Here is a 25,762-nt window from a genome sequence, read left to right as displayed (position 1 = left end):
GCTGGATCTTGAAGGCTCTTGAAGGCTCTTGGCTAACGTCATGGGTTTATCCGGAGATATGTGTTGGAGGAGCTTCAGAGAACAGGATGGGAAGCGGCTGGTGCTTTTTGGAGTGACACACTGTTCTGATGGGGCCGCCAACTAAAACATTAAGAAGCCGAACAGATCTGTCTCAAAGCACTCAGAAAGCAGTTCGTTTTTTGTTACATCATTGGGCGAGAGTTTCATAATAACCTCAGGGTAGGGCAGCTTACTGGGGAAACGCCACATTTAAAAAATACAGCTCCCTCTGCAAAACAAGTTAAACTATAATGAAAACAAGCTGTTTTCACTTGAAATAAGTAAAAAAATCAATAGATAGACCCTCCAGAAAAACGCGATTCTGCGATCACAGAATTTACCGCATAATCAGCAAAATGTCGCAGATTTCTAAAAGGCCGCATAATCCCCGCATTTTTCCACACACAGTTGAGAAAAAAAAAAGTGAACTCGTCTTGACGTCATCAGCTCGCGCATCACAGAATATAAACAACACTGTATAGAGTGAACGTGTGGAGCTCACACGATAGAGAAAACACCAAGATGAAAAAATGTAATCCATCTCATTTACCGACGAACATTTCTATTAAAGACCGGGCAAAAAGTGGGGGGAAACTATTCTGCACCCCGTGCTGTGTGTTGGAGCATAAGAGAAAATCGACGGTGACGACCCACTTTGATTCATTCAAACATTCGAAAATGCTTTCTGCTGCTGCGGACAAGAAAGCCAAACAACTCACGTTCACCGAGGCATCAACCTCCAAAACCCTTTGAGGGCTACAAGAAACGAAGTGAGTAGCCTACAAGACTGAAGCTGCAGATAACCAACGAGCAAATGAAAACAGAATGAGGCGGAGAAGTGTGTGTGTGGGGGGGGGGGGGGTGTGTGTGTGGGGTGTGTGTGTGTGTGTGTGTGTGTGTGTGTGTGTGTGGGGGGGGGGGGGTGAGATTAAAATAACCCAATTGCTTTTACAATAAATAAACATTGAATGTGTTTAATTGAATAGTAAAGGGGTTTAACATTAGTGGCAGGTTGTGTGTGAGAGAGAATAAATAAGACAGCCCAATATTTAAAAAAAAATCGATAATTTGTTCCCGCATATTTAGCATATTTCGCAACTTTCCGCATAATTTGCAACTTCCCGCAGTTTCACCGCATAAAATACCATAAAACCTATGTCTAATCGCATAATCAAGGAATTTAGCCCGCGTTTTTCTGGAGGGTCTAAATAGAACAAGTGGAAATGAGCTCGGTAACATTTCTTGAAATAAAAAGGGGTATTTAGAAAAATCACGTCTTTTAATTATCTGGGAGAAAAAATATTTTTGACCTATATTTGACCAGAATCAGGAGTTTTCTGTTTATGGAGCTCAGCGTACATTCACTCCACAGCTGCTTTCTCTTTAACCTATTACATTCACCTCAATCTCCAGCAGCCAATCACCGAGCTGCTGCAGCCAAACTTTAAAATGGTTCTCCTCTCTCCTCCAGTCAGCTGTGATTTCAGGTGTTCATGCTGCTGCCCGCCTCCTTTCATCACATCCAGAGCCAATCCAAAGACCTCATCACACCCCCTCATCACACCCCCTCATCACACCCCCTCTTTACATCACATGTCACTTGTTAGACGCTTTCATCCAAAGCGACTTCCATACTCAATACTGTGGGCAATCCCCACAGGAACACTTTGGGGTGAAGTGTCTCAGGGACACAACGACATGCTGACTGCAGTGGGGTTTGAGCCTGTGACCCCCTGATTCAAAATTCAGCACACTATCCCACTGAGCCACAGCCTCCCCCTCTTCATCTCATCTCCTCATCAGGAGAAAAATACAGAATTTGGCGATTTTGAGAAAAAGACAGAACTGGTATTCCTCCATCTTGTGACTGTGGAACTCCCTCTCTTGGATATCAGCATGTGAAGGACACTGTTCAGGAACTAGTTGATGCTCTGTATGTGATGACTACTTCCATTCTGGAGAGGATCACAGATACATGGATCCTGAGATTCAAGCTCAAGCCGGGGACCAGGGAGATTTCTCTAACCCTGACCAACGTGAAGCTGTTCTCTGATCCCTGCTGTCGCCCTATGACAGCTCTGATTACTCCCCCGGCTCCACCGCGCTGCTCCTGTCAACTTATTCTGACTTTCCAATAGCCTATAATGTCACCCTGGGATGATTCTGTTCATGGCCATGTTCCCTGCAGAGTGCACGCAAGGACAGAGAATATGAATCTGAGGCAGGCGTTGGGGTTAAAGCTCGGGAAACATCAGGTTCACCTCGGCTGTGAACTCTTCTCCGACCTCATACATCTGGAAAGTATATGATGAGAGGCTGGAGCAGAGAGAAACATGTGCTGCCTGTTTCTACTGGAAGCTGCTAAACAGACTTTCCAGGGGTCAAGATGGTGTGAAGGTTCACTCAGAGTTACCAAAGTCATTTACCCGCCGGCTGAGTGTGGAGCTGGATGGATGGACGGTTCTTCAGACAGTCAAACATACTGTATATAGATTCTAACCCTTTAAGATGCTGCTACAGCGCCACCTATTGTCCAAATTCCACCAATTGTGTCATGGTTACTCAGATATCTTATCTACACTTGTCCACCAAATGTGGTCCCAATAGCTTGAAGCGTTCTGGAGATACGACATGTTTAGTGACATAACAAAAAGCAGCGTCTGGCTCTATATCGGACAGGGCCACCATGTTAAATTGCTTTAATGAGCATTTTGTGTCCTGTGGCTCTCTGTTTGATTCTGTCACTAACTCTGCTTCTGTGAACACCCCAGTCTGTGACTCTGAACAATGTGGTCTGGAAAGCCCTTTCAGTTTTACTCCTTTTACTGTTGATGTTGTTCATGAAGCTTTAACCAAGTTAGATCCAAAGAAACCGGCTGGCCCGGACAACGTAGAACCTTTCTTTTTAAAGATCGCTGCAGATTTGATTGCGCTTCCTCTCACTACTCTTTTTAACCTCTCCCTCAGCACAGATGCAATTCCTAAAGTATGGAAGTCAGCTTATTACTAAAAGGAGGGGAGGCAACTATTTTAAATAACTATAGGCCCATCTCTAAATGATCAGTTCTGGTGAAGGTGTTCGAACGCCTAGTGAGTGAACAGGTAAAGGAGTTTTTATGTAAACATGACATCCTGTCTAAACATCAGTCAGGCTTCAGAAAGCATCATAGCACCATCACTGCCACAATGAAAGAGGTGAATGACATTAGGAGTATCTTAGATAATAAGCAGAGTTGTGCAGCCCTATTTGTTGACCTGTCCAAAGTGTTTGATACCGTTGATCATCACATCTTGAAGCAGAGGCTACTCAGTATTGGCATATCCAGCCATGCAGTGGGGTGGTTTGTGAACTTCCTCTCTGAAAGGTCCCAATGTGTTCACTTTGATGGGCTGTCTTCTGAGTGGTTGAACATTGCTAATGGTGTTCCTCAAGGTTCTGTTTTAGGTCCACTTTTATTCTACATATATATCAACAGTTTAGGTGAAAATGTGGATGAAGCTACTTTACATTTGTATGCGGACGATACCGTGATGTACTGAGCAGGTCCCTCCATTCAGGAGGCTGGTGTTAGATTACAGGCTGTTTTTAACATTATTCAGACTCAGCTCTCTGAACTCAAGCTTCTTTTAAATGTTGATCAAACCAATGTAATGCTCTTTTCTAAAGCTAAAAAGACACCAGAGCCTGTTTTAGATATTGTTACTATGCAAGGACAAGTACTCAAAGTGGTTACCTGTTACAAATACCTTGGTATCTGGCTTGATGATTGTCTCACTTTTAAACTTCAGGTCAATAACCTGCTTAGAAAGTAGGTCTGCCTTCACTCACTGTACGGAGGCTCAGTCATTGGCACATGTTCATTTACAAAGCCATGCTGGGTAAACTACCTTTTTATATTTGCTCTCTGATCTCTCCACAAATTGAACGTATTATATATAGTACGTATTGCCTGAGATCTCTTGATGTGGTTTTATTAAATGTACCAAGTGCTAGGACTGTCTTAGGGAAGAAAGCTTTTAGTTATGCAGCTCCACTAACTTGGAACAGTCTGCAAACATGTTTCAAACTGAGCACTTTGGTTCCCCTGCATCATTTTGAAACTGGGCTGGGTGACATGCTGTGTCATGCTCATGGTACCTGTCACTGTAAATAGAGTTTGTAAACTGTACCCTGTACATGATGCTGTATGTCATCCTTATTGTTGTTCTGTTGTTGTTACATGTGTAACTAATGTCCTGCAGGTCACCCTGAGAAAGAGATCTTTTGATCTCAAGGGGCTTCACCTGGTTAAATAAAGGCTACAAACAAACAAACAATAACTGACTTTGATACCCTAGCGTTGAAGCACAGGCTGAGGGACAGCTGGGAGAACTGTGACGAACTTCAAAAACCTGCAGTGTATTTTCTGAGCTTTGTCCACAGATGTTCTGTATAACATTTGTAGGAGTAAGAAGGAGCTGACAAACAGTTTTTGACATCACAAAAAATGTCTGTAATCGATTTGGTGAAAATTCCCCAAAATGTGCAGAAAGATTGTGAAGAAACCATATTTTCTGAGGATTATGATTCAAAGTTATAAAAACTGTGATGAACTGCATTTGATTGGACACAGCAGCTCAATGAGAACCCTCTAAGATGAGAAATACCTCTATATGTTATGTACTCAGAGTATTTCCTGCTGAAGATGGTGCCTTTAGATCCTAAATCTGTATTCATTTGTATTTGAACTTGATAACAGTGGATCACATGATGAAGGCTCGTTTGAAAGAGGTCGATCGTACTGACACACCCTCGGAGAATCTTCACCTCATATTTTATAGCTTTTCTCAGAGATGGCTTCCCGACCACGACTGCTTTGCATCAGGCACACAGTGCTGCTGTTGTTCCTGGCCTCAGCATCTGCTCTGCGTCTGTTTAACGTCGCTAACTCTTTCCACTGACTGACTAGATGACCATTCATAACTACAGCTTGTTTCTGCTGCACCCGAATGACAAACACCACCAAAAACAGCTAATTCATTCAGTGTTATAGGATTCACCAAAGCATTACACGCTTGGAAGCAAAGGTAATGTGGATGCTTGACTGTGATTGGCTGGGAGTTCACAAAAAACAAGTTGACTTTGTTTCCTGGAGTCCAGATGACAATAGGAGCAAATAAATATGGTTTCATGACTCCTCTCATCGGGACAACAATGGGATCCAAACAGCAGAAACATAAAGACTGCCTGAAGGTCATCCAGCTGTTCTTTGATATTGATATTGGTCGTACTCACAGCCGTAGTCAAGAGATGAACTCCCCTGTTTTTGATTTTGCTTCTTTCTCTGTCTCTGAAGTCTTACAGGGTTTGCACTCAATTGATCCTAAAAAGTCTGCCGGGCCTGACGGCCTCGACCCGTTCTTTATAAAAATTGCAGCTCAGATTATAGCACAACCAGTAAGTGATATGTGTAACCTCTCCCTGTCCACTCACACACTGCCAGCTGTGTGGAAGCAAGCTCTGGTATCGCCCCTCTTGAAAGCTGGTGATCCCACGGAGTTGAATAACTATCGTCCTATCTCAAATCTTTCTGTGTTATCAAAGATTCTTGAGTCCCTAGTTTCTACTCAGCTAAAGCTCTTTTTAAATTCACACAACATCCTTAACCCTATGCGATCTGGATTCAGATCAAAGCACAGCACTGTGACTGCCAGTCTGAAAGTCTTAGGCGATATTAAGGCTGCTTTGGATAAACATCTGTTTGTGTTGTTTATTGACCTAGCCAAAGCATCTGACTCTGGAGATCACGTTAAGTTGGTGTCTCGTTTCGGTCATAACGCCATTTCCTGGTTTCAGAGTTATCTAACCGACCGTACTCAATGCGTCAGGTTGGGTAGCACTGTCTCTGACACTGTCACCTTGGAAAAGGGAGTTCCACAGGGCTCTATTTTGGGGCCTTTGCTCTTTTTATTATATGTAAACAATATTTGTAATCAGATGCAATGTTCTGCCTATCATATGTATGCTGATGACACTAGTGTATATTCATGTGCTCCTTCTCTGGATATCGCCGTTTCCTATTTAAAATCAGATGTCATCACGCTGCAGCATGCGCTTCTTGATTCCAAACTGCTTTTAAACAGTAAGAAAACCAAAGCAATGCTTTTTGCTCCCAAGTCAGCGTCCTCTTGCCTCTCCATTGACACCCTTGATGGCTTTTCTGTTGAGTTTGTCGATACATACAAATATCTTGGCTTTTGGTTGGACAGTAATCTGAACTTTAAACACCACATTGAAGTTTTAACCAAGAAATTGAAATTCACTGTTGGCTTCCTTTACAGACTTAAATGTTGTTTTTCAACTTCTTCCCGTAAAACAGGGGTCTCAGACTCAATTTACCTGGGGGCCGCTGGACGTAGAGTCTGGGCAAGTCTGGGCCGCTTCAAGTATTCCGCAAAACATTTATTAAAAAATACAACATTAACAGTTCTTCAACATCTTCTTAACATTAACTGTTCTTCACAACATAACTATGTACAGTTGCTCTTTCTTGCCTACTCCTTGCTGGTAGAGACCTGGCAGCGCTTCCTCTCACACAGCTGAGCCACATTTGGTTTGAGGGAGGAAGCAGTTGAAACCCTCAGTATGGCTTGAAGATGTGCATCAGTAAGTCTGGACCTGTACTTTGACTTATTGAAGTTCATAGTGGAGAAGAGCTGTTCACACATATATGTGCTCCCAAAAAGGCACATGGTCCGCTTGAACATCCTGGAAATCTCAGGGAAGGAGGGGGCAATTCTCTCATGAACTGTCCAAGCTTGTCTGCTTTCCCATTCACTTCCCTGAACTTGGCTTTGAGCTCAGAATTGCACTGCAGGTCGATGAGCTCCATTTGAAGCACACCAGGGGCATTTTCCACATCAAAGGAGAAGGGGTCTGCAAACATTTGGAAAGTGGCTGTGTGTGTCTTGAAGTCTGCAAACCGCTGATCGAATTCCTCCTGTAGCTTCACAATGGCATCAATATACTTCTCACCACTGAATGCTGTGCCCCTGTCCATGAGAGCCTTGCATGCTGGGAAATGGCAGAGGTTTTTCTGAGGGAGCTGGGCTTTCCATAACATCAGTTTTGTAGAGAATGCTCTGACATTGTCATATGCTGCACTAACAAGCTGGCCCTGGCCCTGCAACTTCTTATTCAGAGCATTCAGCTCCTGCGTGATGTCAACAAGAAAAGCTAAGTCCATTAGCCATTTGGGATCACTCTGCTCGGGAACAGCCATCCCCCCCTTCTCCAGCATGAATACTTTCAGTTCTGTTCTCAACTCAAAAAACCTCTTCAGGACGTTTCCCCTGCTGAGCCAACGTACCTCTGTGAAGTAGAGCACATCCTCATATTCTGACTCAATTTCCTCCAAAAAAGCACGGAACTGGCGGTGCTTTAAGCCCCTGGATCTGATATGGTTGATGCATTTCACAACGACAGACATCACATTGTCAAACTTCAAGCATTTGCTGCAAAGGGCCTGCTGATGGATAATGCAGTGCAGAGCAATAGCCTCCTCCACACCCTCCTCCTCCAGTTTTCTTTGAACAAGTGCCAACAGCCCGTTTTTTCTCCCTGTCATTGATGGCGCTACGTCCGTCGTAATTCCAACAAACCTCTTCCATGGCAGACCGATATCCGCAATGGCATCACACAGTTGCTGAAATATCTCCTGAGCGGTGGTCTGGCCATGCATTGGTTTCACTGTAAGCAACTCCTCTGTCACTTCAAAATTGTCATCAACACCACGGACATACATTGCGAGCTGAGCGGTGTCAGTGATGTCTGTGCTCTCATCAAGAGCCACAGAGTATGCACGGAAAAGTTTGGCTTTGTCACACAGCTGTTCATATATGTCACTTGATAAGTCAGAAATGCGCTCTGTCACTGTGTTAGCTGACAGGCTGATGTTGTTGAACTGACCCTTCTTTTCCGGACAGACTATACTTGCAGCCTGCAACATGCATTTTTTTACAAACTGGCCTTCCGTAAACGGCTTTCCCGCCCTAGCAATCATCTCACTCACCACATAGCTAGCTTCGACTGCTAAATCAGCCTCATTGCTTCCTTTCTTGAAGAGATTTAGTTGCTTCCATATAAATTTTTTTTAGCTCTGTGACTTTTTTCTCTCTCTCATCTCCCAGGTATTTTGCATACTCTGCATGTTTAGTTGAGTAGTGACGTTTGACGTTATACTCTTTGTATACAGCGATTTTCTCTGTGCATATAAGGCACGTTGCGTTTCCCCTGTACTCAACAAAAAAATATTCATTCTCCCACTTCTCCTGAGATGTTCTGTGGTCATCATCGATTTTTCTTTCCCCTGAAAGTTTTGATGAAGACATGGCGATATATTTTGCTTCCACTCTGTGTCGCTTTTGGATCACTCTGGATTGATTCCGCTGCGCGCATTTGATTGACGTGTGGCGGAGTTCCCTCGGAGGGGGGAGGGGCGAGGGAACTCTGCGCAGCAGTTCCCTGCCAGCAGCAGCAGCGGGAAAAAAAAAATTGAAATATAAAGCGCAAACGTAAACGCGCGGGCCAGATTAACACTATTACATGATATCAACAAAGGGGCCATGAGAAACTGTCTCGCGGGCCACGTCTGGCCCGCGGGCCTGGAGTCTGAGACACCTGCCGTAAAAGGTTGGTCTCTGGCTTATTCCTGTCCCAGCTGGACTACGGTGATACCATCTATAGATTTGCCTGTCCCACTGTTTTGGCCAAACTTGACCCACTCTGCCATGCTGTACTGCATTATATATCAGATGCACCCTATAGGACTCATCACCGCTCACTGTACAGCCTAACTGGATGGTCCTCACTCACTATGCGTAAGTAAGTTATTCATGTATAAAGCCATTTCAGGTAAGCTTCCACTCCATATGTGCCAGATCTGCTCCAGTTTGTGACTCTCACAACCTCAGACCCAGTGCCTGGACACGGGTCCAGGTTCCTGCTGTGCGGACTGAGGCTGGAAAAAGGAGTCTCTTTTATTATGGTCCTTGGTCTTGGAATGACCTTCAATCACGCCTCAAACTGAGGGCACTTGTCTCTATAGCCTGTTTTGGTCTGAAGTCCTTACCACCAGCTGCTCTTGCAGTAATAAGTAGTGCACCTTTCTTACCGTCCTAATGTGCTAAATGTAGGGACTGCTTTTTTTGTTTTTTTGTTTACTTAGTTGTGTTCTCTGCATTTTACATGTCTGAGTTATGTGTACAAATGTGTAACGTTGCTGCCTTCTTGGCAAGGTCTGCATTGTAAATTAGATTTGATCTCAATGCTTTTTTATCCGGCTAAATAAAAAATAAAATTCATTCAAACTAGGGTTAGTATGTAGTGTCTCTACTTTAAAGAGTCCTCTCCTGTTGATGTTCAGGTATATATCAGTATGTAGTGTCTCTACTTTAAAGAGTCCTCTCCTGCTGATGTTCAGGTGTATATCAGTATGTAGTGTCTCTACTTTAAAGAGTCCTCTCCTGCTGATGTTCAGGTGTATATCAGTATGTAGTGTCTCTACTTTAAAGAGTCCTCTCCTGCTGATGTTCAGGTGTATATCAGTATGTAGTGTCTCTACTTTAAAGAGTCCTCTCCTGCTGATGTTCAGGTGTATATCAGTATGTAGTGTCTCTACTTTAAAGAGTCCTCTCCTGTTGATGTTCAGGTGTATATCAGTGTGTAGTGTCTCTACTTTAAAGAGTCCTCTCCTGTTGATGTTCAGGTGTATATCAGTGTGTAGTGTCTCTACTTTAAAGAGTCCTCTCCTGCTGATGTTCAGGTGTATATCAGTATGTAGTGTCTCTACTTTAAAGAGTCCTCTCCTGCTGATGTTCAGGTGTATATCAGTATGTAGTGTCTCTACTTTAAAGAGTCCTCTCCTGCTGATGTTCAGGTGTATATCAGTATGTAGTGTCTCTACTTTAAAGAGTCCTCTCCTGCTGATGTTCAGGTGTATATCAGTATGTAGTGACTCTACTTTAAAGAGTCCTCTCCTGCTGATGTTCAGGTGTATATCAGTATGTAGTGTCTCTACTTTAAAGAGTCCTCTCCTGCTGATGTTCAGGTGTATATCAGTATGTAGTGTCTCTACTTTAAAGAGTCCTCTCCTGCTGATGTTCAGGTGTATATCAGTATGTAGTGTCTCTACTTTAAAGAGTCCTCTCCTGCTGATGTTCAGGTGTATATCAGTATGTAGTGTCTCTACTTTAAAGAGTCCTCTCCTGCTGATGTTCAGGTGTATATCAGTATGTAGTGTCTCTACTTTACATGTATACACTTGTGATTTGCAGTACCAGCCAAATGTATATAGAAACATGGTGTAATGTCAAAAGTATTTACTTTGTGTGTGTGCAGGTGATGAACAGTGTATGTGTGTGCAGGTGATGAAAGGTGTGTGCAGGTGATGAACAGTGTATGTGTGTGCAGGTGATGAAAGGTGTGTGCAGGTGATGAACAGTGTGTGTGACCTAAAAAAGAAAGAAAGAAAGAAATGAAATATAACATTAAAAGTTCAAATATATATATGAAAATTAAAACATGTGCCTACACAAACTATCCTTGTTATTGACTTATCAGCTTGGAGAACTGGACTAAAGCACACAGGAGCCAGAGACCTCCCCTCAACCTAAGAGAGGACTTGGTTTTGACCTCTTCAGGGAAATACTGATTAAAAGAAGAGAACATAACAAAGTCCTTTGAATTCTTCCAGGCTAGGGAAGAACTGGATAAACTCAGAGGTGGAAGGAGCAAACATTAGCATTTAGTCTGGACAATAGTTACAACAGGTCTTGTCAGATTTGGACGGTTCAGGAGTGGGTTAGGAGGTTATAGGAGATGCTGAATCCATTTCTGACATTTCCAGGATCAGACATGTCAGTTCTAACCAGAGAGTGGACCTATCAGTTCTCTCTGTGGACCAGTGGACCAGTGGACCAGTGGACCAGTGGACCAGTGGTCTTTATTATTATATTTTCTAAACGGCACCATGTAAGTTGCGCTGACAGTTGGCAGGGGTCCACAGAGGTCCGTCCACACAGAGGTCCGTCCACACAGAGGTCCGTCCACACAGAGGTCTGTCCACACAGAGGTCCACAGAGGTCCCTCCACACAGAGGTCCCTCCACACAGAGGTCCGTCCACACAGAGGTCCACAGAGGTCCACAGAGGTCCCTCCACACAGAGGTCCCTCCACACAGAGGTCCGCAGTGTACCCACCCCCCGTTGACAGTCCACGAGCGCGTCCATAGTGTCTCTCCCCATCCCGTCCACCCAGTGAAAAAGTCCCCACTTTGATGAATTTGTGGTGGATTTGGAAGTTTAAGAGGACATTAATGAATTAGTGTTCATCAGATTGTCCACAGTAGAGGTGGTAATGTTCATCTGGTGCTTTCTGTATCCGACAGGACCAACACAGTCATCACCAGGTGCTGGTGCTGAAGACTTAGACTGAAGGAATGTGTTGAGGTAACTCCATTTCATCTCTCAGAGCTTTTTATTACTTTTTCCTCTTGGTTTTATCGCGTTGTCATTAAATGTTTCATGTTTTGTTCATTACTTTTGTTGTTTTTGATCCTGGTGCATGAAGTCCTTCAGACCGCGCCATGAGAACATGGCAAAGGCTATACTAATAACAATAATATAATAATAATAACTACGACGCCGTTGGGTCCTAGCGCTACGTGCTCGGGCCCTAATAATAATAATATTAATGAAATAATAATACAATATTAATAATAATAACACATTATTAATAATGCTAATACAATGTAAATAATGTTATTAATAATAATAACATAATAATAATAATACTTAATACTATTTTGTATTTGTATTCCTCTCATTATTATTATTATTATTATTATTATTATTATTATTATTAATAATAGTAATTGTATCATTATTTTTATTAGCTTTACTTTTGTAATTATTATATATTTCTTAAATGAATTACACATAAATAATGAATGAAGTATATACTGTTATCATTATAATTAATTAAACAGTATTATTGTTAATAATATTATTTCTATGAAAGCAGATAGGAATGAATTAGCAAACCAAACACTCAAAAACCCCACAAATAAATAAAATAAAACCTTAATAAATTAACAAGTTATAAAAAACAATTTAGAATAGTTTTTTTAACTAAGAAAATCCAAAAGCGTCTCACTAGGAAGGAAGACAGAAAATGCAGATATGTTATGTTTCGGGGATGAAAGGATAATGACCCTCCTGCTTGGATTAAAATACACACATGTGATCCTCGCGTGTGTATTTTAATTGTATTAAAACATGATTTGCGTTGCCCTGTACGTTAGAGAACAGATGTTGAATCCCTGCGAGTTGACATCATGCTGTCCCAACGCAGCGGGCCTCACTTTCTGACCGCACACATATTAAAAACACACAGAATTATAAAAAGTGAATAACAAGTTAAAGGTGGCAGATGTTAGGTGGATGCAGTGCTTGTTTTGCACCCTGGGGCACTCAGGGTGGGTGGAGTTAGGAGTGATTTTAGTCGCGTGTCAATGTTTGCAAACGGACCTCCGCCCACCCCTGTGCATCAGGCTGGGAACAACATGATGACATCACAGTGAACCGGCCAATCACAACACACAGTGGCTGCTTTCCCAAAATGTGTGCCAGCAAAGGCGTCCTCCTCCTAATTAAATTTAAACAGGACTTTTAACTGAGATGCACTTTGACTACAACACATGTTGGGAAAGACAGGAAGCAGGAAGTCACTCCAAGCCAATCAGATTGAGCTTTACCTCCGTCGGTCCTCCACGCCTGCTATTGGATGGAAGAGCTTTCTACACCAAACACAGAGGTACACAGGAAGAGGTGAGGAGAATATACACAACCTGACACCTGGAGGAAATCAAAACAGGAAGTGTGTGTGTGTGTGTGTGTGTGTGTGTGTGTGTGTGTGTGTGTGTGTGTGTGTGTGTGTGTGTGTGTGTGTGTGTGTGTTTGTGTGTGTGTGTATGTGTGTGTGTGTGTGTGTGTTACCTGTGTTGCTATGTCTCTTGGTGAAGGGGTTGAGTGTAGCTTTAGCTTTGGAGGTCCAGTTAGCGGTGCTGGAGCCGAAGGAGCTGGAGGAAAGAGACTTCATGTTGTCCGAGGACACCTTCTTCGTGTTGTTGGTGGCCGTCTTACTCCAGTCTGCAACACACACACACACATTTGAATACATTATATGTATTAGTGTAAATGCAATTTCCCGAAGTAAAAGCTAATGTGTGGCTATAAATGAACTACAGCACGGTCACATGACTTCACGTAACCACCGCTAAGCTAAAGGAGGCTAATGTTGGGTTATAAAGGAACTACAGCACGGTCACATGACTTCACGTAACCACCGCTAAGCTAAAGGTGGCTAATGTTGGGTTATAAAGGAACTACAGCACGGTCACATGAGTTCACGTAACCACCGCTAAGCTAAAGGTGGCTAATGTTGGGTTATAAAGGAACTACAGCACGGTCACATGACTTCACGTCACCAACGCTAAGCTAAAGGAGGCTAATGTTGGGCTATAAAGGAACTACAGCACGGTCACATGAGTTCACGTAACCACCGCTAAGCTAAAGGAGGTTAATGTTGGGCTATAAAGGAACTACAGCACGGTCACATGACTTCACTTCACCACCGCTAAGCTAAAGGTGGCTAATGTTGGGCTCTAAAGGAACTACAGCACGGTCACATGACTTCACGTCACCACCGCTAAGCTAAAGGAGGCTAATGTTGGGCTATAAAGGAACTACAGCACGGTCACATGACTTCACGTCACCACCGCTAAGCTAAAGGTGGCTAATGTTGGGTTATAAAGGAACTACAGCACGGTCACATGACTTCACGTCACCACCGCTAAGCTAAAGGAGGCTAATGTTGGGCTATAAAGGAACTACAGCACGGTCACATGACTTCACGTCACCACCGCTAAGCTAAAGGAGGCTAATGTTGGGCTATAAAGGAACTACAGCACGGTCACATGACTTCACGTCACCACCGCTAAGCTAAAGGTGGCTAATGTTGGGCTATAAAGGAACTACAGCACGGTCACATGACTTCACGTCACCACCGCTAAGCTAAAGGAGGCTAATGTTGGGCTATAAAGGAACTACAGCACGGTCACATGACTTCACGTCACCACCGCTAAGCTAAAGGAGGCTAATGTTGGGCTATAAAGGAACTACAGCACGGTCACATGACTTCACCTCACCACCGCTAAACTAAAGGTGGCTAATGTTGGGCGATAAAGGAACTATAGCACGGTCACATGACTTCACGTCACCACCGCTAAGCTAAAGGTGGCTAATGTTGGGCTATAAAGGAACTACAGCACGGTCACATGACTTCACATCACCACCGCTAAGCTAAAGGTGGCTAATGTTGGGCTATAAAGGAACTACAGCACGGTCACATGACTTCACGTCACCACCGCTAAGCTAAAGGTGGCTAATGTTGGGCTATAAAGGAACTACAGCACGGTCACATGACTTCACGTCACCACCGCTAAGCTAAAGGTGGCTAATGTTGGGCTATAAAGGAACTACAGCACGGTCACATGATTTCACGTCACCACCGCTAAGCTAAAGGTGGCTAATGTTAGGCTATAAAGGAACTACAGCACGGTCACATGACTTCACGTCACCCCCGCTAAGCTAAAGGAGGCTAATGTTGGGCTATAAAGGAACTACAGCACGGTCACATGACTTCACGTCACCACCGCTAAGCTAAAGGAGGCTAATGTTGGGCTATAAAGGAACTACAGCACGGTCACATGACTTCACGTCACCACCGCTAAGCTAAAGGAGGCTAATGTTGGGCTATAAAGGAACTACAGCACGGTCACATGACGTTCTCCCTGCAGCACTCTATTGAACAAAACACATATCTAATACATTGAAAGTGTGTGAACATGAACTCTGTGTTTTCTTCTTCTATGGTGCTGGATTCAGGGAGGATTTTTAAAATGGCTGAGTTCCATTTCTCAGGCTTTCACACACAGGGGAACTTAACCTGGAATTGTTGGAATGAAACCAGGAGTACTCAGATCCTTTACTGAAGTGAAACAAAGCACAGGATCAAAATACTCTGGTACAAGAAAAGTATTTAAAGTAGAAGAACTCAGTGCAGAAAATATCCTCAATTTAAAAATTGTGAAACAAAGCAGTTTTTTAAACATTAAAAATTACTTAAAGATCGGCTAATTATCTCAGGAGTATTTGTGACAAACTATCTTGATTTATAATCTACTTGTACGTAATTATCATCATTATTAATACATGTATTATTATTATTATTATTATCACATGTTATTATCAGTATTTTTATTTATTTTTGTATTTATCAATACATTATAATTATTAATCAAAATAATATTTTTATTTGTATAAATATATTATTATTATTATTATTATGATTATTTGTATAATATATTATTATTAGCATTATTATTATTATCATCAATAAATATTATATTATTCAAACATATATTATTAATATTTTTCTTAAAGGAGAAGCAAAAAATCTTGCAAAAGCATAAATGAAAACTGTAACCAATTAATGAGTCATTAAAAAATATCAATGAATGGAATGAAGTAAAGTACAAGTACCCTAAATGTGCACTTAAGTGCAGTACTCAAGTACTTTTCACTACTGGGAACCACTAAGAGCACCTGGAGCACTTCCTGCCCTTTCGTCTGATCCCTGGTTATGAGCTGCAGAGCCCAGAGACTAAAGACTTATAATTTAATAATAAAGTGCAGACAGACACACACACACATTGGAATACTTGATTTGGTTCCACAAATGATATTACATCGACAGGGAACCAAATATATTGGGGCTAAGCAGCACAGAACACTTAGGGTACACATAACACCTCCTTCTCCACACGGCTAAGCTGCCAATGATAGCTGAGACAGAGCAATATATACACACACACGCACACACACACACACACACACACACACACACACACACACACACACACACACACACACACACACACACACACACACACACACACACACACACACACACACACACACACACACACACACACACACACACACAGTACCTGAGTTGTCGGACAGTCTGAACCTCCCGCAGCAGAGGAATCTCCTCCACTGTTTCTGGACGTTCTCTTTCAGCGCGCAGTGGAAGATGAATATGAACAGACCTGGGGGTGAATGGGGTAAACAAATTAACACACAGATATCACCGTGAAACTTCCCTGGTTCATTACGGACATTAAGACAATCAGTTTTTATATTATAAGTGTTCCGTAATGTCATATTTAAATACGCAAATGAGGCGATATTTTATTAAATGTGTGCTCATTTGCATATTTTCCTGACCAGTGGATAAAGCCAGGTTCATATTCTTGTTCCACTACATTAGGTGACAAAAGGAAAAATAATTGATACAAATTAATTGTAGACGGAAAAAAAAAAACCTACATTTTTTTCAAGTTGACTAAAAAATAGATGTTGAAAAAAAAAAAAAAAAGGAATAAAATTAATTGTTGGGGGATGACTAGGTTAGCTACGTTAGCTAGCTAGCTTACAGCAGATCTGCAGTGACATCAGAAGGAGTCATGTGATCACATTGTTGAAATAAGACCAGAAAACATTTTCGGTAAGTTTAACAATAACCGAGGACTAATAATTTTATTATCAAATATTATTATATCATAATATGATTTTGTGAAAAAAGGGAAAAATCAGAAAAAAGTCAAATAAAACAAAAAAAAGGTCAAAATTCTGAAAAAGTTAAATAAAACAAAAAGTCAATTTTTAACAAAAAAAAGTCACAAAAGAAGCCAAAAGGAAAAAAAAGGTCAAACATCTGAGAAAAGTCCAAACTGAAGTGGCTTCAGAGTACAGGGCACTAAAGGAGTCATGTGATCACTTTGCTAGCACTAAAGGAGTCATGTGATCACTTTGCTAGCACTAAAGGAGTCATGTGATCACTTTGCTAGCACTAAAGGAGTCATGTGATCACTTTGCTAAAACAACAAGCCCCTGAAGGGGAGGTTACCTTGCAGGGAGTTGAAGATGGAGAACAGGTAGGTGAAGGCCAGGTACACCGGACCCCAGGCGAACAGGGCGAAGCTCCACGTCATCCCCAGCAGAAAGGTGAGACTCACAACACTGCGCAGGTTCCTCAGCACCTGGCACCACCGAAGAAGAAGAAGAAGAAGAAGAAGAAGAAGAAGAAGAAGAAGAAGAAGAAGGGGAAGAAGAAGAAAAAGGAGAGTAAGAGGAAGAAACACAAATATGTTTTGTTTTTGTACATGTTCTCTGGTGATACGTTTTGAGTGTTGTTGTTGTTATTGTGTGTTTGTGTACCTCCTCTCTCAGTGTGCGGTTGCTCCTCTTGTTGTTGTTGTTATTGTGTGTTTGTTTACCCCCTCTCTCAGTGTGCGGTTGCTCCTCTTGTTGTTGTTGTTATTGTGTGTTTGTTTACCTCCTCTCTCAGTGTGCGGTTGCTCCTCTTGTTGTTGTTGTTATTGTGTGTTTGTTTACCTCCTCTCTCAGTGTGCGGTTGCTCCTCTTGTTGTTGTTGTTATTGTGTGTTTGTTTACCTCCTCTCTCAGTGTGCGTTTGCTCCTCTTGTTGTTGTTGTTGTTATTGTGTGTTTGTTTACCTCCTCTCTCAGTGTGCGGTTGCTCCTATTGTTGTTGTTATTGTGTGTTTGTTTACCTCCTCTCTCAGTGTGCGGTTGCTCCTCTTGTTGTTGTTGTTATTGTGTGTTTGTGTACCTCCTCTCTCAGTGTGCGGTTGCTCCTCTTGTTGTTGTTGTTATTGTGTGTTTGTTTACCTCCTCTCTCAGTGTGCGGTTGCTCCTCTTGTTGTTGTTGTTATTGTGTGTTTGTTTACCTCCTCTCTCAGTGTGCGGTTGCTCCTCTTGTTGTTGTTGTTGTTATTGTGTGTTTGTGTACCTCCTCTCTCAGTGTGCGGTTGCTCCTCTTGTTGTTGTTGTTATTGTGTGTTTGTTTACCTCCTCTCTCAGTGTGCGGTTGCTCCTCGTGTTGTTGTTGTTATTGTGTGTTTGTTTACCTCCTCTCTCAGTGTGCGGTTGCTCCTCTTGTTGTTGTTGTTATTGTGTGTTTGTTTACCTCCTCTCTCAGTGTGCGGTTGCTCCTCTTGTTGTTGTTGTTATTGTGTGTTTGTTTACCTCCTCTCTCAGTGTGCGGTTGCTCCTCTTGTTGTTGTTGTTGTTATTGTGTGTTTGTTTACCTCCTCTCTCAGTGTGCGGTTGCTCCTCTTGTTGTTGTTGTTATTGTGTGTTTGTTTACCTCCTCTCTCAGTGTGCGGTTGCTCCTCTTGTTGTTGTTGTTATTGTGTGTTTGTTTACCTCCTCTCTCAGTGTGCGGTTGCTCCTCTTGTTGTTGTTGTTATTGTGTGTTTGTTTACCTCCTCTCTCAGTGTGCGGTTGCTCCTCTTGTTGTTGTTGTTATTGTGTGTTTGTTTACCTCCTCTCTCAGTGTGTGGTTGCTCCTCTTGTTGTTGTTGTTATTGTGTGTTTGTTTACCTCCTCTCTCAGTGTGCGGTTGCTCCTCTTGTTGTTGTTGTTATTGTGTGTTTGTTTACCTCCTCTCTCAGTATGCGGTTGCTCCTCTTGTTGTTGTTGTTATTGTGTGTTTGTTTACCTCCTCTTTCAGTGTGCGGTTGCTCCTCTTGTTGTTGTTGTTATTGTGTGTTTGTTTACCTCCTCTCTCAGTGTGCGGTTGCTCCTCTTGTTGTTGTTGTTATTGTGTGTTTGTTTACCTCCTCTCTCAGTGTGCGGTTGCTCCTCTTGTTGTTGTTGTTATTGTGTGTTTGTTTACCTCCTCTCTCAGTGTGCGGTTGCTCCTCTTGTTGTTGTTGTTATTGTGTGTTTGTTTACCTCCTCTCTCAGTGTGCGGTTGCTCCTCTTGTTGTTGTTGTTGTTATTGTGTGTTTGTTTACCTCCTCTCTCAGTGTGCGGTTGCTCCTCTTGTTGTTGTTGTTATTGTGTGTTTGTTTACCTCCTCTCTCAGTGTGCGGTTGCTCCTCTTGTTGTTGTTGTTATTGTGTGTTTGTTTACCTCCTCTCTCAGTGTGCGGTTGCTCCTCTTGTTGTTGTTGTTATGGTGTGTTTGTTTACCTCCTCTCTCAGTGTGCGGTTGCTCCTCTTGTTGTTGTTGTTGTTATTGTGTGTTTGTTTACCTCCTCTCTCAGTGTGCGGTTGCTCCTCTTGTTGTTGTTGTTGTTATTGTGTGTTTGTTTACCTCCTCTCTCAGTGTGCGGTTGCTCCTCTTGTTGTTGTTGTTATTGTGTGTTTGTTTACCTCCTCTCTCAGTGTGCGGTTGCTCCTCTTGTTGTTGTTGTTATTGTGTGTTTGTTTACCTCCTCGCTCAGTGTGTGGTTGCTCCTCTTGTTGTTGTTGTTATTGTGTGTTTGTTTACCTCCTCTCTCAGTGTGCGGTTGCTCCTCTTGTTGTTGTTGTTATTGTGTGTTTGTTTACCTCCTCTCTCAGTGTGCGGTTGCTCCTCTTGTTGTTGTTGTTATTGTGTGTTTGTTTACCTCCTCTCTCAGTGTGCGGTTGCTCCTCTTGTTGTTGTTGTTATTGTGTGTTTGTTTACCTCCTCTCTCAGTGTGCGGTTGCTCCTCTTGTTGTTGTTGTTGTTATTGTGTGTTTGTTTACCTCCTCTCTCAGTGTGCGGTTGCTCCTCTTGTTGTTGTTGTTATTGTGTGTTTGTTTACCTCCTCTCTCAGTGTGCGGTTGCTCCTCTTGTTGTTGTTGTTGTTATTGTGTGTTTGTTTACCTCCTCTCTCAGTGTGCGGTTGCTCCTCTTGTTGTTGTTGTTGTTATTGTGTGTTTGTTTACCTCCTCTCTCAGTGTGCGGTTGCTCCTCTTGTTGTTGTTGTTATTGTGTGTTTGTTTACCTCCTCTCTCAGTGTGCGGTTGCTCCTCTTGTTGTTGTTGTTATTGTGTGTTTGTTTACCTCCTCTCTCAGTGTGCGGTTGCTCCTCTTGTTGTTGTTGTTATTGTGTGTTTGTTTACCTCCTCTCTCAGTGTGCGGTTGCTCCTCATGTTGTTGTTGTTATTGTGTGTTTGTTTACCTCCTCTCTCAGTGTGCGGTTGCTCCTCTTGCCGTTGCGTCCGCAGATCTGCATCATCACCACGATGAACATCGCCACGTTCAGAAGAAACACCAGACAGAAGTACCCCACGCACGTGGTGTAGAAAACCACCGAGTTCTTGATGAAGCAGCTGCAAGATTGAGAGTTGGAATGAGTCAGCATTATGAGTCCTGAATCCTGAGTCAGCATTATGAGTCCTGAATCCTGAGTCAGCATTATGAGTCCTGAATCCTGAGTCAGCATTATGAGTCCTGAACCCTGAGTCAGCACTATGAGTCCTGAACCCTGAGTCAGCATTATGAGTCCTGACCCCTGAGTCAGCATTATGAGTCCTGAACCCTGAGTCAGCATTATGAGTCCTGAATCCTGAGTCAGCATCATGAGTCCTGAACCCTGAGTCAGCATTATGAGTCCTGAACCCTGAGTCAGCATTATGAGTCCTGAACCCTGAGTCAGCACTATGAGTCCTGAACCCTGAGTCAGCATTATGAGTCCTGAACCCTGACCTGAGTCAGCATTATGAGTCCTGACCCCTGAGTCAGCATTATGAGTCCTGAACCCTGAGTCAGCATTATGAGTCCTGAACCCTGAGTCAGCATTATGAGTCCTGAACCCTGAGTCAGCACTATGAGTCCTGAACCCTGAGTCAGCATTATGAGTCCTGAACCCTGACCTGAGTCAGCATTATGAGTCCTGACCCCTGAGTCAGCATTATGAGTCCTGAACCCTGAGTCAGCATTATGAGTCCTGAACCCTGACCTGAGTCAGCATCATGAGTCCTGAACCCTGAGTCAGCATTATGAGTCCTGAACCCTGAGTCAGCATCATGAGTCCTGTGCCCTGAGTCAGCATTATGAGTCCTGAACCCTGACCTGAGTCAGCATTATGAGTCCTTAACCCTGAGTCAGCATTATGAGTCCTTAACCCTGACCTGAGTCAGCATTATGAGTCCTGAACCCTGAGTCAGCATTATGAGTCCTGAACCCTGAGTCAGCACTATGAGTCCTGAACCCTGAGTCAGCATTATGAGTCCTGAACCCTGAGTCAGCATTATGAGTCCTGAACCCTGACCTGAGTCAGCATTATGAGTCCTGACCCCTGAGTCAGCATTATGAGTCCTGAACCCTGAGTCAGCATTATGAGTCCTGAACCCTGACCTGAGTCAGCATCATGAGTCCTGAAGCCTGAGTCAGCATTATGAGTCCTGAACCCTGAGTCAGCATCATGAGTCCTGAGCCCTGAGTCAGCATTATGAGTCCTGAACCCTGACTCAGCATTATGAGTCCTTAACCCTGACCTGAGTCAGCATTATGAGTCCTTAACCCTGACCTGAGTCAGCATTATGAGTCCTGAACCCTGAGTCAGCACTATGAGTCCTGAACCCTGAGTCAGCATTATGAGTCCTGAACCCTGAGTCAGCATTATGAGTCCTGAACCCTGAGTCAGCATTATGAGTCCTGAACCCTGAGTCAGCATTATGAGTCCTGAACCCTGAGTCAGCGTTATGAGTCCTGAACCCTGAGTCAGCATTATGAGTCCTGAACCCTGACATGAGTCAGCACTATGAGTCCTGAACCCTGAGTCAGCATTATGAGTCCTGAACCCTGAGTCAGCATTATGAGTCCTGAACCCTGAGTCAGCATCATGAGTCCTGAACCCTGACATGAGTCAGCACTATAAGTCCTGAACCCTGAGTCAGCACTATGAGTCCTGAACCCTGAGTCAGCATTATGAGTCCTGAACCCTGAGTCAGCATTATGAGTCCTGAACCCTGAGTCAGCATTATGAGTCCTGAACCCTTAGTCAGCACTATGAGTCCTGAACCCTGAGTCAGCATTATGAGTCCTGAACCCTGAGTCAGCGCTATGAGTCCTGAACCCTGAGTCAGCATTATGAGTCCTGAACCCTGAGTCAGTGAGTCAGCATTATGAGTCCTGAACCCTGAGTCAGCATGATGAGTCCTGAACCCTGAGTCAGCATTATGAGTCCTGAACCCTGAGTCAGCACTATGAGTCCTGAACCCTGAGTCAGCATTATGAGTCCTGAACCCTGAGTCAGCATTATGAGTCCTGAACCCTGAGTCAGCATTATGAGTCCTGACCCCTGAGTCAGCATTATGAGTCCTGAACCCTGAGTCAGCATTATGAGTCCTGAATCCTGAGTCAGCATCATGAGTCCTGAACCCTGAGTCAGCATTATGAGTCCTGAACCCTGAGTCAGCACTATGAGTCCTGAACCCTGAGTCAGCATTATGAGTCCTGAACCCTGACCTGAGTCAGCATTATGAGTCCTGACCCCTGAGTCAGCATTATGAGTCCTGAACCCTGAGTCAGCATTATGAGTCCTGAACCCTGAGTCAGCATTATGAGTCCTGAACCCTGAGTCAGCACTATGAGTCCTGAACCCTGAGTCAGCATTATGAGTCCTGAACCCTGACCTGAGTCAGCATTATGAGTCCTGACCCCTGAGTCAGCATTATGAGTCCTGAACCCTGAGTCAGCATTATGAGTCCTGAACCCTGACCTGAGTCAGCATCATGAGTCCTGAACCCTGAGTCAGCATTATGAGTCCTGAACCCTGAGTCAGCATCATGAGTCCTGAGCCCTGAGTCAGCATTATGAGTCCTGAACCCTGACCTGAGTCAGCATTATGAGTCCTTAACCCTGAGTCAGCATTATGAGTCCTTAACCCTGACCTGAGTCAGCATTATGAGTCCTGAACCCTGAGTCAGCATTATGAGTCCTGAACCCTGAGCCAGCACTATGAGTCCTGAACCCTGAGTCAGCATTATGAGTCCTGAACCCTGAGTCAGCATTATGAGTCCTGAACCCTGACCTGAGTCAGAATTATGAGTCCTGACCCCTGAGTCAGCATTATGAGTCCTGAACCCTGAGTCAGCATTATGAGTCCTGAACCCTGACCTGAGTCAGCATCATGAGTCCTGAACCCTGAGTCAGCATTATGAGTCCTGAACCCTGAGTCAGCATCATGAGTCCTGAGCCCTGAGTCAGCATTATGAGTCCTGAACCCTGACTCAGCATTATGAGTCCTTAACCCTGACCTGAGTCAGCATTATGAGTCCTTAACCCTGACCTGAGTCAGCATTATGAGTCCTGAACCCTGAGTCAGCACTATGAGTCCTGAACCCTGAGTCAGCATTATGAGTCCTGAACCCTGAGTCAGCATTATGAGTCCTGAACCCTGAGTCAGCATTATGAGTCCTGAACCCTGAGTCAGCATTATGAGTCCTGAACCCTGAGTCAGTGTTATGAGTCCTGAACCCTTAGTCAGCATTATGAGTCCTGAACCCTGACATGAGTCAGCACTATGAGTCCTGAACCCTGAGTCAGCATTATGAGTCCTGAACCCTGAGTCAGCATTATGAGTCCTGAACCCTGAGTCAGCATCATGAGTCCTGAACCCTGACATGAGTCAGCACTATAAGTCCTGAACCCTGAGTCAGCACTATGAGTCCTGAACCCTGAGTCAGCATTATGAGTCCTGAACCCTGAGTCAGCATTATGAGTCCTGAACCCTGAGTCAGCATTATGAGTCCTGAACCCTGAGTCAGCATTATGAGTCCTGAACCCTGAGTCAGCATTATGAGTCCTGAACCCTGAGTCAGCACTATGAGTCCTGAACCCTGAGTCAGCATTATGAGTCCTGAACCCTGAGTCAGCGCTATGAGTCCTGAACCCTGAGTCAGCATTATGAGTCCTGAACCCTGAGTCAGTGAGTCAGCATTATGAGTCCTGAACCCTGAGTCAGCGCTATGAGTCCTGAACCCTGAGTCAGCATGATGAGTCCTGAACCCTGAGTCAGCATTATGAGTCCTGAACCCTGAGTCAGCATTATGAGTCCTAAACCCTGAGTCAGCATTATGAGTCCAGAACCCTGAGTCAGCATTATGAGTCCTGAACCCTGAGTCAGCATTATGAGTCCTGAACCCTGAGTCAGCATTATGAGTCCTAAAACCCCTAAATTGCCTCCCACCTGACACAGCCTGTGTTTACTCCTGTGTCTTTCTGTTTATATTTAAATACTAAAAAGTAGTATATAGTAATCATTGTTTTGAATTTATTCAAGACTTACAACTTGGAGGACTCCCCTGAGTCTCCCCGGCCGTACTCTCGCACACCGTAAGAGTCTTTATCCACCGCGACTACGATCCCCACCAGCACAGCCGGCAGACCTGCCACACACACACACACACACACACACACACACACACACACACACACACACACACACACACACACACACACACACACACACACACACACACACACACACACACACACACACACACACACACACACACACACACACACACACACACACACACACACACACACACACACACACACACATTACTATGTGGACATCCTGCTGAACGAAACGTTTGTTTGTATTTTTCTACAATATTCCAAAATCAAACGGAGGAGTCCTATTGGAGCAGAGAGATGCTGCCTTCAGGGACCACCACAGGAATACGGGCTCCCTGTATAGAGGTGTATGCTCACCCCAGCCTACGATGCAGAACTTGAGGATGTATCTGCGGATGTAGGTGTTGAACACTTTGACCAGAGCGATGTACATGTGGATGGACTCCAGCCCCATCCAGGTGAAGGTGGTGAGCAGGAAGTAGTGCAGGAAGACGGCCACGCACAGGCACAGCCAATCAGGCTGCAGGGACGCCAGCCAGCCGTCCAATAGGAAGACCAGGTTCAGGAAGAGCAGCGAGGTGCTCAGGTTCATCAGGATCTTAGAGGGATAGTCCCGCCGCAACTTCCTGCAGGACAGAGGACACTTTAGAGGAGACACTATCGGGACAATTACAATCAGACCACCTGACAACCAGGAGGATAGGAAACAAGTGGAGAAGAGGAGAGGAAAGGAAACAAGAGGGGAGGAAACAAGACAAGAGAGGAAAGGAAACTATAGGAGAGGTTGCAAGTAGAGAAGAGACAGGAGGCAAGGACAGGAAACGAGAGGAGATGAAACAAGACGAGAGAGGAAAGGAAACAAGAGGAGAGGAAACTATAGGAGAGGAAACAAGACAAGAGAGGAGATGAAACGAGGAGATAAAACAGGAGGAAACTGTTAGTCAGCAGAAGATCGTCAGAGAGAGGAGGGGAGAAGCTGCGATCTGATTGGACCTCAGAGCAGGAAGCAGATGTACGTTCAGAGAGAGGAGGGGAGAAGCTGCAATCTGATTGGACCTCAGAGCAGGAAGCAGATGTACGTTCAGAGAGAGGAGGGGAGAAGCTGCGATCTGATTGGACCTCAGAGCAGGAAGCAGATGTACGTTCAGAGAGAGGAGGGGAGAAGCTGCGATCTGATTGGACCTCAGAGCAGGAAGCAGATGTACGTTCAAAGAGAGGAGGGGAGAAGCTGCGATCTGATTGGACCTCAGAGCAGGAAGCAGATGTACGTTCAGAGAGAGGAGGGGAGAAGCTGTAATCTGATTGGACCTCAGAGCAGGAAGCAGACTCACTCGAAGGCGACGTAGGTGAGCAGCGTGGCGGCGGAGAAGATGGCGGAGATCCCGCAGCCGATGT

The 25,762-nt window shown here is 44.0% G+C and overlaps 1 protein-coding gene across 6 annotated transcripts in view; it reads right to left on the bottom strand.

Annotated features, from left to right (window-relative positions):
* The window catches only part of adgrg6 (adhesion G protein-coupled receptor G6), a 104,401-nt gene that overhangs the window by 5,591 nt on the left and 73,048 nt on the right, over window positions 1-25,762 (bottom strand). For 5 of the 6 annotated variants that reach the window (XM_079643514.1, XM_079643515.1, XM_079643517.1 and 2 more), the window contains 7 exons: window positions 25,699-25,762; window positions 24,725-24,993; window positions 24,294-24,393; window positions 20,181-20,331; window positions 17,132-17,264; window positions 16,170-16,271; window positions 13,096-13,248 (listed from right to left, as the gene is read on the bottom strand). The exon at window positions 25,699-25,762 is cut by the window's right edge and continues 64 nt beyond it. In XM_079643514.1, the coding sequence (XP_079499640.1) occupies window positions 13,096-13,248; window positions 16,170-16,271; window positions 17,132-17,264; window positions 20,181-20,331; window positions 24,294-24,393; window positions 24,725-24,993; window positions 25,699-25,762 (972 nt within the window). Of the gene's footprint in view, window positions 1-12,854; window positions 12,897-13,095; window positions 13,249-16,169; window positions 16,272-17,131; window positions 17,265-20,180; window positions 20,332-24,293; window positions 24,394-24,724; window positions 24,994-25,698 lie in introns of all 6 variants that reach the window. The other variant, XM_079643516.1, reaches the window with a different exon arrangement.

The sequence above is a fragment of the Notothenia rossii genome (genome assembly GCF_949606895.1).
Source record: "Notothenia rossii genome assembly, chromosome: 8".
Classification (NCBI taxonomy): Eukaryota; Metazoa; Chordata; class Actinopteri; order Perciformes; family Nototheniidae; genus Notothenia; species Notothenia rossii.
The sequence above is the reverse complement of the archived record's forward strand: the minus strand, read 5'-3'. Positions and strand labels throughout refer to the sequence as shown.